The sequence below is a fragment of the Natrix helvetica genome, assembly GCF_964273705.1.
Source record: "Natrix helvetica genome assembly, chromosome: 5".
Classification (NCBI taxonomy): Eukaryota; Metazoa; Chordata; class Lepidosauria; order Squamata; family Natricidae; genus Natrix; species Natrix helvetica.
The window spans coordinates 25951028-25967106 of record NC_138551.1 but is presented as its reverse complement, the minus strand read 5'-3'; the positions used below and the strand labels follow the sequence as shown (position 1 = coordinate 25967106).

The following is a 16079-nucleotide window of genomic DNA, read 5'->3' as shown; positions in this document are numbered from 1 at the left end:
GTCTATAGCCTACTTTCTTCACTTAACCAGCATTTATAAGCTTGTTAACCCTTTCTATTCTCAAAGATCTCTGGCCAGAGTACAAAATATAAAAGAACAAAATAGTGTAAACATATTAATAAATTATTTAAGATTCTTTAGCTTTTCAGATTTAATAGCTGTTATTGAAAACATAAGTCTTTTCCATGGTTGGGGAATATTAAATATTGCAGTACAGGTTTATTCACTTCTGGCTTTAAGATTATGTACAAGTAGTCCTTAAAGCCAGTTTGTTTAGTGATGATTCGAAGTTACAACAGCACTAAAGATTTATGACAGTTTTTCAGACTTACAACTGCTGCAGCAGCCCCATGATCACACAATCAAAATTCAGATGCTTGGCAATTGGCTCATATTTATGATGCTTACAGTGTCCTGATGTTGTATGATCGTCACCTGCATTCTTCAAAGTCAGTAGTAAAGCCAGATTCAGTTAACAACGGGATTACTAACTTCAAACAACTTCACTGATTCGCTTAACAACTATGGCAAAAAAGGTAGTAAAATAGAGCAAAACTCACTTAACAGATGGTTTCACTTAGCAACAGAAATTTTGGGCTCAATTGTGGTGGTAAGTCGAGAACTACTTTATATCCTGGGGGGGTGGGTGGGATGTCATGTGGAGCCATTTGTTCAGGACACGCGAGGAGTTGCCCTGTCAGCTGGCCAGCACGCATGAGTGTTCTGGCAAGCTGTCTTTAGGCTTTTTTGAGGCCATTTTTCACCCTCCTCAGGCTCCGGAGGCTGTATAGGAGCCTGGGGAGGGCGAAAACAGCCCCCCCGCCCTCCAAGAGGCCTTCCGGAGGCTTCAGGAGCTTCCTTGAAGCCTCCAGAATGCAAAAAACTGGCCTTATGGGCAAACCGGAAGTTTGGGAGCTGACTTCCAGTTTGCTCGTAGAGCTGGTTTACGCCCTCCGGAGCCTTCAGGGGCCTTCCGGAGGCGTCCCTGAAGGCTCCGGAGGACAAAAAAGGACCCTACAAGCAAACTGGAAGTCACTTCCAGTTTGTCCGTAAGGCCGTTTTTAGTCCTCCGGAGCCTTCAGGGACCTTCTGGAGGCCTTCCAGGGGGCTGTTTTCGCCCTCCCCAGGCTCCTCTAACACCTCTGGAGCCTGGGGAGGGTGAAAAAAGCATACAAAAAATGGGGAGCACCTGTCATGTGCACATGCACGCTGGGGTGGTCGTGCATTGCATTATGGGTGTGGCACACCCGTGCATGATCCCCTTGCGCTCCCCACTCTTGGCACGTGAGCCAAAAAAGGTTCGCCATCACTGCCTTACTCCATACTTCCCCGCTGTTAGTATGGAACTAAGTAAAGCATATTTGTAGAACAGATGTTCTACATTTGTTTCACTTTTGTGATTCTGCATGTCAGAAAAGTACCAATTCATTTTACAAAGTGTATCTTAACTAGTTTCTTTAAAGCGATTAGATGAATAGTACGATACCAATATTAGGAGTGCTTGCCAGATATTTCTACGGTCATTGGAGGGGGAGGGGGGATGTTTCAAATTGTCTGTCTTGAGAAATATTCTAATGTGTAGCAGCGAGTAAACTGTTGGCAAAGTTTTAGATACATTTCTGGTTCTTTGGCAGCAGTTAAATATGAAAGATGCTCAAAAGCTCCAACAGTTATGTGTGTGCTGGTGGCATTCCACTTTCTCAGTTTAGAAGTTCCAAACATAGACTGGTGTCGCTGATGCTTCTCTGCCTGAAAAAAAAATATTTGGCTCCTGTTGCCTAGCTACACTGTTCTGAGTTAAAAAAAAGAATTCAAATATGGACAAAGTCGAAATACAACCCTTTCTTCATTTCGAAGTCAACAGATACAACATAGTCTACATTTACATGGCTCTAAATCACATTGTGTCTTTGTCATTGTAAAGAAGAAGAAAAATCTATCTTGCAATAAAATTAGATTCTTAGTTCAATACAGTATGTTCTCATGATTTCTTTTATGGTGGAGTTCTTGATGGGAAGTCTTTGGAAAATTTCATTAAAAGTTATATGACCTTTCAATTCATCATCAAGTACGACTGCTGAGTCAATCCTATTTTCTGAATCTACAATGTCTCTGACTCATTTGCAGTGTATGGCTAGTTGCACCTGGATGACTAAAGTGGGCTAATCACTCACTTTGAACTTTCATTACATACATATGGCTGTTGGATAGATAAAACAGGATCTTTGGACTTTTAGTAGTGATTTGATATGTAAGTAAGGACTGGCTCAACTCAAATTCAGTTCCTGTGAGTGAGGATGTGGTCTAGTAGTTTTCCTACCAGTGGTATAATTTCCCATCACTTTTTTTTCCAAGACTCACTTGTTTTTATACATACAGGTAGTCCTTGACTTACAACAGTTCATTTAGTGACTGATGTTACAACATCACTGAAAAAAGGGACTTATTACCATTTTTCACACTTAGCATTCCCCATGGCCATATGTTTTATACTGGGTGTTTGACAACTGATTCACATTTATGACAGTTGCAGTGTCCCAGAGTTACGTGATTGCCTTCTGCGACCTGACAAGCAAAGTCAGTGAGGAAACTAGATTCACTTAAGAACCGTGTTACTAGTTTAACAGCTTCAGGGTTCATTAACAAATGTGGCAAGAAAAGTCATAAAATGGGGCAAAACTCATTTAACAAATTTCTCAACATACATTTTGGGCTCAATTGTGGCCGTAAGTTGAGGACTACCTATATTTGCCACCTATCTTAAATATGGGTTTTTCTAAAATGGGCTTTAACCCTGAGATTACTTGGAGGTATCACAATCAGGGTCTAATCAGGTCTGCCCCTGCTCAACTTGTTTCTAGACCAGCCAAAATTACTGGGGCATAAGTCACATCGAGTGGTTACATTTTCCAGCATCTCAAGATTTCGAGTCTATTTATGGCTCTATTCCAAGAGGACCTCTAGTAAGGGAGGCGTGTAAGGAAACTTCCTCAACTCAACCGATGCATCTGTCAGGCAGGATTCTCTGGATACTGAAAACAGATTTTGGGATTAAAACAAGAAAATCAGCCCCATGCTCTCTCTTTTAGAAGCGCTCCCAAGATCACAAATGGTCTTTTCTTCCATGCAACCTGCTGTTGGGAATAGCAGAAATGACCAACCACACCTTTAGAAATCGTGTTTTAGTTCAGTACAGATTCAGTCCTCAACCATTCGTTTAGTGACATCTCTGATTTAGTGACGTCAGTTACAGCGTCACTGAAAAAGGTGTCTTATGACCATTCTCACACTTATGACCGTTGCTCCATGGCCACCTGATCAAAATTCAAACATTTGGCAACTGGCATGTATTTATGACTGTTGCAGTGTCCCGGGGGTCATGTAATCTCCCTTTGGCGATCTTCTGACTGGCGGGAACAATGCAGAAGGCAGATTCATTTAATAACTGTTGCTGGCATGGCAACTGCAGCAATTCACTTGGGGGCTGGGGCAGGAAGGGTCATGGGGTGGGGCAAGACTCACTTAGCTCTCTTGCTTGGCAGTAGAAATTTTGGGCTCAATTGTGATCGTAAGTCAAGGATGGTCACTGGGGGATTTTAAGAAGAGCCTGGACAGCCACTTAGAATAGAATAGAATAAAATTCTTTATTGGCCAAGTGTGATTGGACACACAAGGAATTTGCTTTTGGTGCATATGCTCTCAATGTACATAAAAAGACAAGATACATTCATCAAGAATCATAAGGTACAACATTTAATGATAGTCATTGGGTACAAATAATCAGGAAACCATCAATATAAATTGTAAGAATACAAGCAACAAAGTTACAATCCTGCAATCATAAGTGGGATGAGAATGGGTGATAGGAACGATGAGAAGACTAATAATAATAGTAATGCAGACTTAGTGAATAGTTTAACAGTGGTGAGGGAATCATTTGTTTAGCAGAGTGATGGCGTTCAGGAAAAAACTGTTCTTGTGTCTAGTTGTCTTGGTGTGCAGTGTTCTATAGTGTCATTTTGAGGGTAGGAGTTGAAACTATTTATGTCCAGGATGCGAGGGGTCTCTAAATATTTTCACGGCCCTCTTTTTGACTCGTGCAGTGTACAGGTCCTTAATGGAAGGCAGGTTGGTAGTAATTGTTTTTTCTGCAGTTCTGATTATCCTCTGAAGTCTCTGTCTATCTTGTTGGGTTGCAGAACCAAACCAGACAGTTATAGAGGTGCAGATGATAATTCCTCTGTAAAAGTGTATCAGCAGCTCCTTGGGCAGTTTGAGCTCAAACTTGTCTGAAATGGCATAGTTTCTCCTGCTTGAGCAGGGGGCTAGACTAGAAGACGTCTAAGGTCCCTTACAGCTCGAGTCCGATTCTGATCAGCTCTTCGAAGCGCTTTTTTCCTCCCAGGTGTTTGGGGGCGCTCCAGAAGCTGGCTTCCGGGATGGGGAGGTGACTCTATGATCCCCACCATATGCTCCGGAAGCATTTATCCGGCTCAGACCGGAAATGGAGTTATAAGAGTCGTGCCCGGCGTGACTTCTGGAAGCGGTGGCAGCGGCGCTTTCACGATGTTGAGGTGTCGGCGACTCTTAGGTTTGACGTTACCTCGGCAACAGGTAGGAGCGGCGGCGGGGGGGCGGTCAGTCAGAGCAGCCTCAACCATGCTGCAGGTTGAGTGGGAAGAAGTGCCTACATTTCTGCGCCTGGTTTGGCGGCGGGGGGGAGGGATGTTTAAAAGGCTCCGCGGGGAGACTTGATTTAGTCATTAAATGCAGAATCTCTTTGCTACGAGGAAGCTATTCCATAGATTAAAAACCCGACAGGTGAATAACTCACAGTAATGCTCAGCCTGCTGTACGCCTCTTAGAACCAGAATCAGAATCGAGCTGGAAGGGACCTTGGAGGTCATCTAGTCCAGCCCCCTGGTCAAGCAGGAGAAACTAAACCACTTGAGATGGGTTATTGGAGACAAAGTGAATCAGATTGGATTGATATTAAATCTTTTTCACCTGGGGGGAGGATTAAAATGTGCAAGTGATCCTGCGAGTTGAGTTGAAAGATCTTAGCTTCTAACAAACTTTAGGTAATCTTAAAGAAGGCTACGCTAACTTGTTTCTTTCTGAAAAGAGAGTTATAGATTCTGAATGGTAATGTGAATATTATGTTTAATTTCAAATCCTACGAAGTCCAGCCAACAGTTGTGCAAATTCAGAGTGCTAAAAACTCATGATGAACTTCGGTAAGATAACTGAGCAAATTATAGCTAAGTTCTATCATTTTAGGAATCTTCAAGAAAAAAAAATATTATGAAGGCAAACAAAGAGTAAGCACAAATATTCAGAAACATTCTTTCATAGATTTTGTAACTCTTCTGGCATTTAAGCTGGCATTTATTTGTGGCAAATGAAGTAAATAGCATGAGAATGTTTATGAAATATGCCATTAATTCCTACAAGACTAAATACACTACAGTATAGAAAATATAATTTGTTGCTGAAGCCCAAAATTGCAGTTAATGTTGATGATCATTTCTTACAGTTATCATTCAAAATTATATATTTACTACATTTGATAAGCCATTCCAATCAAGGAGTCTCTCACTGGCTTACACAGCTGATACAAAGAACAGTTAAAATACAATAAAATCTTGTCCCTACAAAAATATATCATAGTATCGAAAGTCTTCCATCTCATCCCTAAATGCTTTTTGGAAGAGCCATGTTTTAAAAGTTCTTTGAAAGCATAATTAAGGAAGAGACCGTTTGAGTATCTGAAGGTAAGATATTCCAGATATATTATTTAAAAGTATTCAAACATGTCAGGAACATTGTTGTATAACAGATAAGACATACTGCCTAATTGAGTGATTAAAACAAGAAAAAACAGGAATGGGACAATATATACAGGTGAAACTCGAAAAATTAGAATATTGTGCAAAAGTTCATTTATTTCAGTAATGCAACTTAAAAGGTGAAACTAATATATGAGATAAGACTCATTACATGCAAAGCAAGATAGTTCAAGCTGTGATTTGTCATAATTGTGATGATTATGGCATACCCCAAATAAAAACCCCAAATCCACCATCTCAGAAAATTAGAATATTTCATGCAATCAATAAAACAAGGATTGTACATAGAACAATATCGGACCTCTGAAAAGTATAAGCATGCATATGTACTTAGTACTTGGTTTGGGCTCCTTTTGCAGCAATTACTGCTTCAATGCGGCGTGGCATGGAAGCTATCAGCCTGTGGCACTGCTGAGGTGTTATGGAAGACCAAGATGCCTTCAGCTCTTCTGCATCGTTCAGTCTCATGTCTCTCATCTTGCTCTTGGCAATGCCCCCTAGATTCTCTATGGGGTTCAGGTCAGGCGAGTTTGCTGGCCAATCAAGCACAGTAATCCCATGGTCATTGAACCAGGTTTTGGTGCTTTTGGCAAAAGTTGCTATCATCAGAAAAGAGGACTTTGGACCACTGAACAATAGGACTTTGGACCACTGTGCTTCATTAAGACCAGGGTCAACACAGCCGTCTACCAGGAGATTTTGGAGCACTTCATGCTTCCTTCCGCAGACGAGATTTATGGGGATGCTGACTTCATTTTCCAGCTGCCCACACTGCCACACTGCTCTTCATTCTTCCTCCATACTCTGAGTCCTTGGTTTCTAAATGAGATACAAAAGTTGATGCAGAGTCATTGACTGAGATGGACAGCTATAGAAATTGATTGATTGATTGAATGAATGAATGATAGAATATTAATTTCTTGCCCAACCCTAGCCCCAATGAAACTATTAGTTTTATTCATTGTAATAGTGGGAGCTGTCATACCAGAACCACTGAATAGACTATTATATTGAAAATGTATATGAATCCTATTTTGTATTTAATATATATTACATTATTGCTCAGGCTCATGCTTTTTTTCCCCAGCTCATGCTATACAGCTGCAGATGGTGTTCTTCAGGAATTTTTCCCAATGAAAAAATTCGGAACATAGGCATTTCTGCGCATATTGATTCAGGAAAGACTACATTAACGGAACGTATTCTATTTTACACAGGAAAGATAGCAGAAATGCATGAGGTATTTATCAATACATTGGTACCAATGGGGAGGATTGGCATTATTCTGTAATTTCATTGTTTCTGTTTTATTGTCAACTTTCAGGAACACTGTGTAAAATGTAAGATGACATGCATGCAGGGGGCATGAAATAAACAGAACATATAGGAATGTTGGAGGCAATAGTTGACTCTATATTGTTAAAAATATAACAAAAGGTGGATAATAATGTCTTAAACTCTGGGACTCTATTAATTGAGTCAGGGCTATAGTCTTAAATGGAGAAGATTATGAACAAGAATGAATCTTTCCAAGCATGGTTGCCTATCGGAATCATTATAGGGATATAATATGAGGCTATCCAAGAAGTCAGAACCCCACAGCAATATCCACGGGTCTTTGTCCCCTTGGCTATAATCAGTATTTATGGCTCCATCTTCTAAAATTCCTGCGTGAAAATAACACCTATGTGAAAATCATTGTTTATGAAGTTTGATGCTTATTATGTGGCTCTCTAGAGTGCTGGAGAACATTTTCTTTGGACAAATGAATCAGAAGTAGAATTTGAGAGAAGAGAAGCTGCATGGGATATGTTTAAATCTGGTAGAAACCAAACATTGCATTCATGATCTCTTTCAAGTGTCAAATATGAAGACAGAGTTAATATGATATTGGGCAGCTGTGCTGCTTCAGTGGGTGACTATTAGCCCATTTGTGGACCAGTTAAAACTGAAGCGTATATGGTACATTTATAGGAAAATGGATGAAAAAATTACAAATTCTATTTTGTTTTTCAAAAGGCCCAGATCATAATTGCATAGATGTGTAGCAGCACTTCAACACATTTTGTATTTTGTGTTAGAAATTTTTTAGTTGCTATTGAATTGAAGCAGTGCAACAAGGGGAACAGACAGTGTTGGGATAGGCTGCTCACTGAATGTAGAGGGGTGATTTGCAGATTACATTTTGGGTGGCTGCTTATGAAATAAATGAAACGGGCATCAAATTTTGATCCTGTGATTCACATAGATTCATTCCATATGTCTGTGGAACCCACATAAAGCTTTGAATTCAATGATAGGCAAACATTCTAAAAATCCAAAGAGTTGTATACTGTAATAGAAAAGTTGTTACTATCTGAAAATACGAGAATGGAGTGCATTTAATTGTCTCTGGGTATTCTTTTTTCATTTAAATTGAAATTGATACCCAACTTCAAGAATGAGCTGAAAAGATTGGCTTTGCAGGAAAAAAAATGTTTTGAGGGCATCTGAACTTCAGGCAAGACTATCCAAGCTGCCTAGAAATTGTAACACTAATGACCTGTTTACTTGCAAGACCAATTCAGTCTATAAAATCTTATGTGGCTTGAGTTATACTTCCATTTCCCATTAATAATCTGGCCATTATGAATAAATGTATGAAAGTTTCAAGCTTAATTGGCTTATTCCCCATTTAGACATAGAGGTATTTTTGGAATGTATCAAAGCTGATATAATCCTTGTACCACAGTTTCTTGTTAGCTGAAAATCAGGCATGAACTCTTCATTAATTTGTGTCATTTTAAATAATCATTTAAAAACTTTTATGATTTTTTTAAAAACCTCCCTCTCTCCCTTTCCCTTGTGTTTAGTATTAGATTTTGATCTGAAAAATAAAAGTAGGGCTAAAGTAAGTGACTTTCAACAGCTTTATTCTATATCAGGGGTGTCCAAACTTGGGAACTTTAAGACTTGTGGACTTCAACTCCCAGAATTCTATATAAAAGGATAGCTGTGTATATGCCGATATATTGATTTGCTTTCTTTCCTATTAGGTAAAGGGGAAAGATGGGGTCGGTGCGGTGATGGATTCCATGGAATTGGAACGACAGAGAGGGATCACTATTCAGTCTGCTGCTACATATACCATGTGGAAAGACACAAATATTAACATAATTGATACCCCAGGTAGCGTTGTCATTTCATACCATATTTAGTTTTCCACGTTTCATTTCTATTTGCTGTAAAAAAGAATACCTATTTGAGAGCTTGCAAATCTAGTTTGTGATCTTTTTTTTTTACAACTGATTAGCAAATAGGATTGGCAGTATGAAACTTCACGCTATACTTGTTTTTAAAGCAGAATTCTTCTAAATATATAAAGTAGAAATTGGATTAGCCATGTTCATATTCATTTCAGTTTTGTATTGCCTGTATTGTCACAGAAAGCCTGATTGTGATAGATTTATATGGCCATCATGTCATCAGCAACCTCTCCCACTCTGATGTCCTCTAAACTGCCGGCTGAGAATTTAAGAGTTGTGGTCTAGGCAATGAGATATAATGATTAAGGCATTGTTTAGGAGCAGACAGGGCCAGGTTCTAGTCCATTCTTAGACCCAGAGGTCACTAGGTGACTTAGGGCCAGTCAGACACTCTCAGTCCAACCACCCACAGAGTTACTGTGGGAAAAATAAGAGGAAAAAATACTATACATGTTTTCTTGGACTCTCAAATGCAAGGTGGAATAGAAGTCTAATAAATACATTCTTATGTTTAAAGCGCATCAGTTTGTAGTAATTGTAGTGTAAGATAATTCTGAAAGGAATTTTGAACGTATTCTTCTTGAGTGAATATGAATGAACACATGCTGGCATGCAATATATGTTTAGATTTGGGTTGTTCTCAGTTTTACTCAGCATATCTATGCTCCCCTTTCCCAGCAACACTAATAAGACAGTTACTACATTGAAAATTAGATATCAGAATTCATTGGTAGCATACACACAATACTTCCTATAGAAATCTATTATTATGGTGGGTTGCATAGCCATCCAGGTGTTTAGATAGGGGTTTGGTATTTTTATATCCACCCATTAAGGACCCGGGATAGGCAGATTTGATGGTGTTGAAGGTGAGGGGTACTTGGTGCTGTCTGAGCTTAGATGCTAGGGCTGATGACGTTGCTTGTCTGGTAAAATGAAACATCTGCAAGAAAACAACCAAGTTCAGAAAGCACCAAAGACCTCTCATTTCCCTCCTGTGGTACAAATATTCTCCATCAGTGTTAAAGGTACAATTGCAGGATATAATCTATTCCAAGAAAAGCTGTCTTGGCATTTGATTGATGGTTTTGTCAATTTGCTGATGGTATTCAAGTCTCTCAGCCAGTTGAGAGATCAAAATCTGCTGTTAAATAAAGTATGTAAGTTTCTGGAGAGTCATTCAGTGACATGCTCAATTAAATGTTGGTTTAGTTGCTTGCCATTTCTGAAAACCATTCAAAAAATCATGTGGCGTGAATTCAGTAACAGCAGTGAATCTTAAGGTGGTTTGAAATTTTTATATACAATTATTTCATTTATAGGGCATGTTGATTTCACAATTGAAGTGGAAAGATCACTCAGAGTTCTTGACGGGGCCATTCTCGTGCTGTGTGCTGTTGGAGGGGTTCAGTGCCAGACAATGACAGTCAACAAACAAATGAAGCGATACAATGTTCCGTTCTTGACCTTTATCAATAAATTGGATCGCATGGGCGCCAATCCAAACAGAGCCATACAACAATTAAGGTAGGAACTTCTCAACTTGTCACCTAACTTGTGAGCTGCCTTCTCAAAACGCTAGTAGATAAAATGATTAGAAATCACTGCCAATTCATATCAAGGCTATTGTAAGTTGATACAGAAATGATTTCCTCGTTATTGTATACAAATAATTTCACTATAAAATATGAAAAGACCCTTAAAGCCAGCTTCTTAATTTCACTCTAAATCTTGTAATTAGATAATCATTCTGAATTAATGATTACCAAATGCAGTCATTTATTCCTTTTATGAAGTCAGCTGGACAAAATTGTGTCTCTGAGACCAGAACTTGCCTATATTCATATTCACATTTATATTTGCCTGAATATAAATATACAATTTCTCTAGTTTTGCCAAGACTGTAAGATTGCTGATGATCGCCTGATATAAATACCATAAAATCATAAGGAAAACATTCTAAATTTCTCAGCCATGATTTGACCTGTGATGGTTGCATTGTTTGAAACTTGTTGAGAATTGGGCAGTGTACAAATTTAATAGTAATAGTAGAATTTGCTCACCTGACTGTTAACAATTCCACTAACAGGCAATTATGTTTTTCTGAATAAAATAGGTAAACATTTAGAATGTTCTATCAGTCAAGAATTTTGCAGATATTTACACTAAAGTATGTAAATTGAAGAATGTAAATATATCTTGTTTCAGTTTTAAAATAAAAGCCTATTATCATTTGTGCATGTCTCTTCCTAGATTTGTGCATGTCTCTTCCTCAACACTGGAAGTCTTTAAGAAGATGTTGGATAGCCATTTGTCTGAAACGGTATAGGGTTTCCTGCCTAGGCAGGGGGTTGGACTAGAAGATCTCCAAGGTCCCTTCCAACTCTGCTATTGTATTGTATTGTATATATCACAGATTCTTAATTCATGTCAAATATACAGAATTTGTACCAAAGAGATTGCTCAGCTGCAGTCAAAAGCTAGAGAACAAGTCATGGTGGAGAGCTCAGAGATTATCTCTAGTGTTTTCATTTTCAACTTTATTATTTTTACAGAAATCCACAATCATTCTTCCAGGCTAAATGGTCTTATAAGGGGAGAAATAGACTTCGTGACTATTTATCGTTGCGGTTTGTATAGAAATTGTATATATTTTTTAATTTTTGCAGAACCAAGCTGAAGCAGAATGCTGCTTTTATTCAGATTCCCATGGGACTGGAAGGACAACTCAAAGGAGTTATTGATTTAATTGAAGAAAAGGCTATATACTTCGATGGTGACTTTGGGTAAGGTGCTAACATTTCCTAGTGTAAGGGACATGTTTCATGTCCTTCAGGTAGAGTTTTACTTCTAGAAGTAAACTTCAGTAATTAAAGATCTCAACAATGCAGTAAGCCTTGTTTAGCAAAAACAAATAATTCCAGATTCTTCATTCTTAAAAGAGGGATATTGACCTAGTCATGGCTCATTATGTAGCTTGATGCTTTTTAATCTAAGCCTTAATCCATTTACCTTTGGAAAAGTGAGAAATTGGAGGAAAAAGTAGTTTATCCCATGTTCTAGATGTTTTAATTATAATAGATTGGTGCATTGCATCCACATTGGCTTCACGATCTGCGATGTCTTACTGATTAAATACTGGATTTGGGTACTCAATAATGATTTCTTTTTACTGGCTAACAAAAAAGCTGCAGGAAACCAGAAGAGCAGAGCAGCTGGAGTATGCAGAAATTAGTTTGTAGATCTAAAGCTTCCTATTCATTTCCTTTAGATAAAATCACCAAAGGTTGCATAGCTGTAGATTTGAAAAGTTGGAAATTTATAAAATCACTTTCATACGGCTGGGGTTTCTTAAACTGGAAAAATTAAATGAAGGTGAACATTAAAACTTATCAGTATGTGTGCTGCTAGAGACCACAAATCTTTTCAAGCCAGCTGTCCAAAATACCAGATTGTATAGTTGAAGCTGAATATTGATGACCTTTTTATTTTTCCTGTTTCTGCAGCCAGATTGTTAAATACGATGATATCCCTCCTGAGTTCAGAGCAGAGTCCTCAGATCGCCGCCAGGAACTGATTGAATGTGTCGCAAACAGTGATGAAAAACTTGGAGAGCTTTTTCTTGAAGAGAAAATCCCAACAGTGTCTGATTTGAAAGTAAGATAATTTAATCGTTCTTTTCTTTTTCAAAAACTTAGTAAAGGCCTTTGGAGTATTTCTACTATTAGTGTAGAGCAGCCTTATGCATAGACAGAAGCAAAACAAAATAGGTACTTTCTAGGAATCATCAAAGAATAAGGCTAAAAATTATTTCATACTCTACAATTTACTTAAATTTAATGCTTTCTAAAACACTGATAACATAGAGCGATTTGAGTATTTGAAGTATTTGTTATTTTCTTCGCCTCAATAATATTGCTCAAGCAGCAAGAGAAAGCATGACTGGATTGACGTTTGAATGTTAAGTTTTCCAAGTTTAACACTTTTCTTGCAGGTTAAGTAAGTAAGGGGATATATATGAGAAGTTTTAAAATTCTGGAAAATTTTAGCAGAAAGTTATGACTACTGACTTTTAATACTGCAGTAAATTACAGAACAGAATAACAGAGTTGGAAGGAACCTTGGAGGTTTTCTAGTCCAATCCCCTGTTCAGGCAGGAAGACCTGTACCATTTCAGACAAATGGTTATCCAATCTCTTCTTAAAAACTTTCAATGTTGGACCATTTGCAACTTCTGGAGGCAAATTGTTCCACTGATTAATTGTTTTGACTGTCAGGAAATTTCTTCTTAGTTGTAAGTTGCTTCTCTCCTTGATTAGTTTCCACCCATTGCTTCTTATCCTGCTCCCAGGTGCTTTGGAGAATAATTTGACTCCCTCTTCTTTGTGGCAACCCCTGAGATATTGGAACACTGCTATCATGTCACCCCTAGTCCTTATTTTCATTAAACTAGACATACCCAGTTCCTACAACCGTTCTTCATATGTTTTAGCCTCCAGTCTCCTAATCCTCTGTGTTGCTCTTCCCTGCACTCTTTCTAGAGTCTCCACATCTTTTTTACATTGTGGTGACCAAAACTGGATGCAGTACTCCAAGACTAGTTTTATCAAAGCATTATAAAATGGTATTAACACTTCACAAGATACTCTAGGAGGTTGATGCAGCCAGCATTCATTTTTTACTACTTCGAATGTAGAAGTATTGTATTTTATTATTTTTAAGAGCTGAACTAAATTGCAACATTAGAAAGTATATGTGTCTGCAATATCTTTCTCATGACCCTTTCCTGCTATCCGTGGAAGCATTAAGCTTTTGCAACCAGTCATTAATAGCTGCCAATGACTGGAGGGTAAGGAAGCTGCCTAAAGGAAACCAGCTGTTTAGTGTGATAGACAAGGTTGTGACAGAACTTAGAGGTCAACATTTCCAGTCTTGCTTTCCTGTCTAATGAGTAGAGGTATGATACTGGGAGTTAACTATTGATAGTTGTTTCCCAGAAAATGCACACTGTTCTGCTGAAAGACTATTTTATTGCAGATTTATGGACAGTTTACTTTTAATTGCTTCCTCTAATGTATAAATTGAGTAGTGTAAATGGAAACTGTGTCACCACAGCTGAACTCACTCAGTTTAGGACTGATTTGGCTTGAAGACTTGATGAGCCTGGAAAATACAGGCTCTGGTATTTAGAAGTCATCTCCTGTTATCCTTCTTAGAATTTGATGACTTATAGTTTGGGAAACTGCTGCATGCTGTTGGTTATTCCGTTTGCTTCTTGATCCTGTCTCTTACATGACAATTAAAAGGTTAAGATCCATGTTAAGTGTTCTTACATAATCATTTGGTCCCAAGGTCGTATTATACTCCAGGAGTTCGGTTGGAGAATTAATTTGGAATCTCCACCTCAGTTGAGATTTACTAAACTTCTTTGAGTACTTCAATATTTGAATACTTTGAAAATCCGGCAGAAATATGTACAGGCTGATCTTAAATATTTTAGTGTTAAAGTAACTACTTAAATTCAGTAACATCTTCAATGGACTGAAGTCTTTCATCTTAATTTGGAAACTGTCCACATGTTGACCCCACTCACTAAATTACTTACGCCTTTTCATCTATGCAAAACTAAAACTAGGATGAATTATCTTTAGCCTATTTCAATTTTAAACATATTTTGGTTCTTCACATAATGCACAACTAGCTTATAGAATTCATAACAAATTGATGTTTTGCTTAGGTTACATTAAAAAGAGTTTAAATGATTTTATGGAGACTTAGAAGGAAAATGGGTTCACTCAAATATCAGTTTTTCTGCAAACTCAGGCCATTTTGTAAATTCACAGGATTATATAAATTTGTGAATTACATCATTTCAGTTCTAAGCAGGGGATCAGTAAATGCCTGTCAACTTTCACATTGCAAAGAACGTTGAACTGCCAGTTAAGAATGAAATAAATAAATAGGAAAGCACCAAGAAGATGCAAGAGTGAGGAAAAAATTGAAATTGTCCAGTATTGGTATAAAATAAGTTGTTCTACTATTCTTCAGCATGTAGGCATTTTTCAGAAGGAAAGTAAGTAAAAAGGATACCATTTTCTGCTTCCTACTTTCCAGCATTTCCATTGCAGATTTGGTGGTGGTAACCATAAACTTGAAACTTGACATTATGTAATTAAAACTTCTATCTGGTCTTATTTTCAGCTCTGACTAGTAATTGCTCTTCTTTATTTAAATACAGCCTTTTCATCACCTGATCCTTGCTACTTTTAGCATAGCTATGGCCTGAATAGAACCAAATGTCTCATCTTCCATTCCAGATGAAACCTTTAGCAGGATTGTTCCTCTTGGCAGCTAGAGATAACAAACATTTTGCTATGGCTTCATGCTGTTTGTGTCTACTCGTGTTACCTGGGTGCTGTAATAAGACTTCCACATTCACACGTCTTACAATGCTTGCAACAAAATCAAAGCAAAATTATTTGTGCTGTATTTATAAATAGCAGCATCATAGAACTGTAGGATATAGAAAAGTAACTTAAGACTGTTGTTCAGAACAGGAGCTTTTCCAGTAGAATCGAGGGAGGGCTTACGCATGGGTTTTGTCACAGCCTGCTTGGTCCATGGACTGAGGGAAATTTCTATAATATTCCTCCATTTCCCATTGGCTCCCAGTTTCCTCTCAGTCTTTTGGTCCAAGCACTGCTTTGGCTCCTAGCTACTGCTTAGGCTCCTTCAAATTGTCAGCGTTCCAAATAACATGCAGAATTAAATCAGAGTCCAAGGCAGAGCTATCCTTAAAGTTCCAATTTAATAAAACAGACATGTTGGCACATCTGTGGAATCCCAAATCTAAAAGCTTCCTGGGATTCCACCCAGTTGAAAGTTCATGATATTATCCCCACACCCATAAATCCATCACATGGTCCAATCTTCTTCGGCCACGCTGGCATCTCCACCCAGCTGGTTCCGGTCAGGTGCAGAGGTA

At 38.2% G+C, this 16079-nt stretch overlaps 1 protein-coding gene across 1 annotated transcript in view; it reads left to right on the top strand.

The window, feature by feature from the left end:
- The first annotated feature begins 4494 nt into the window (after positions 1–4494).
- The window catches only part of GFM1 (G elongation factor mitochondrial 1), a 43980-nt gene continuing 32395 nt past the window's right edge, over positions 4495–16079 (top strand). The window contains exons 1-6 of the mRNA XM_081954245.1: positions 4495–4614; positions 6937–7089; positions 8885–9017; positions 10417–10621; positions 11764–11880; positions 12601–12751. Coding sequence (XP_081810371.1) covers positions 4567–4614; positions 6937–7089; positions 8885–9017; positions 10417–10621; positions 11764–11880; positions 12601–12751 — 807 coding nt within the window. The 5' untranslated portion in view covers positions 4495–4566. The remainder of the gene's footprint in view (positions 4615–6936; positions 7090–8884; positions 9018–10416; positions 10622–11763; positions 11881–12600; positions 12752–16079) is intronic.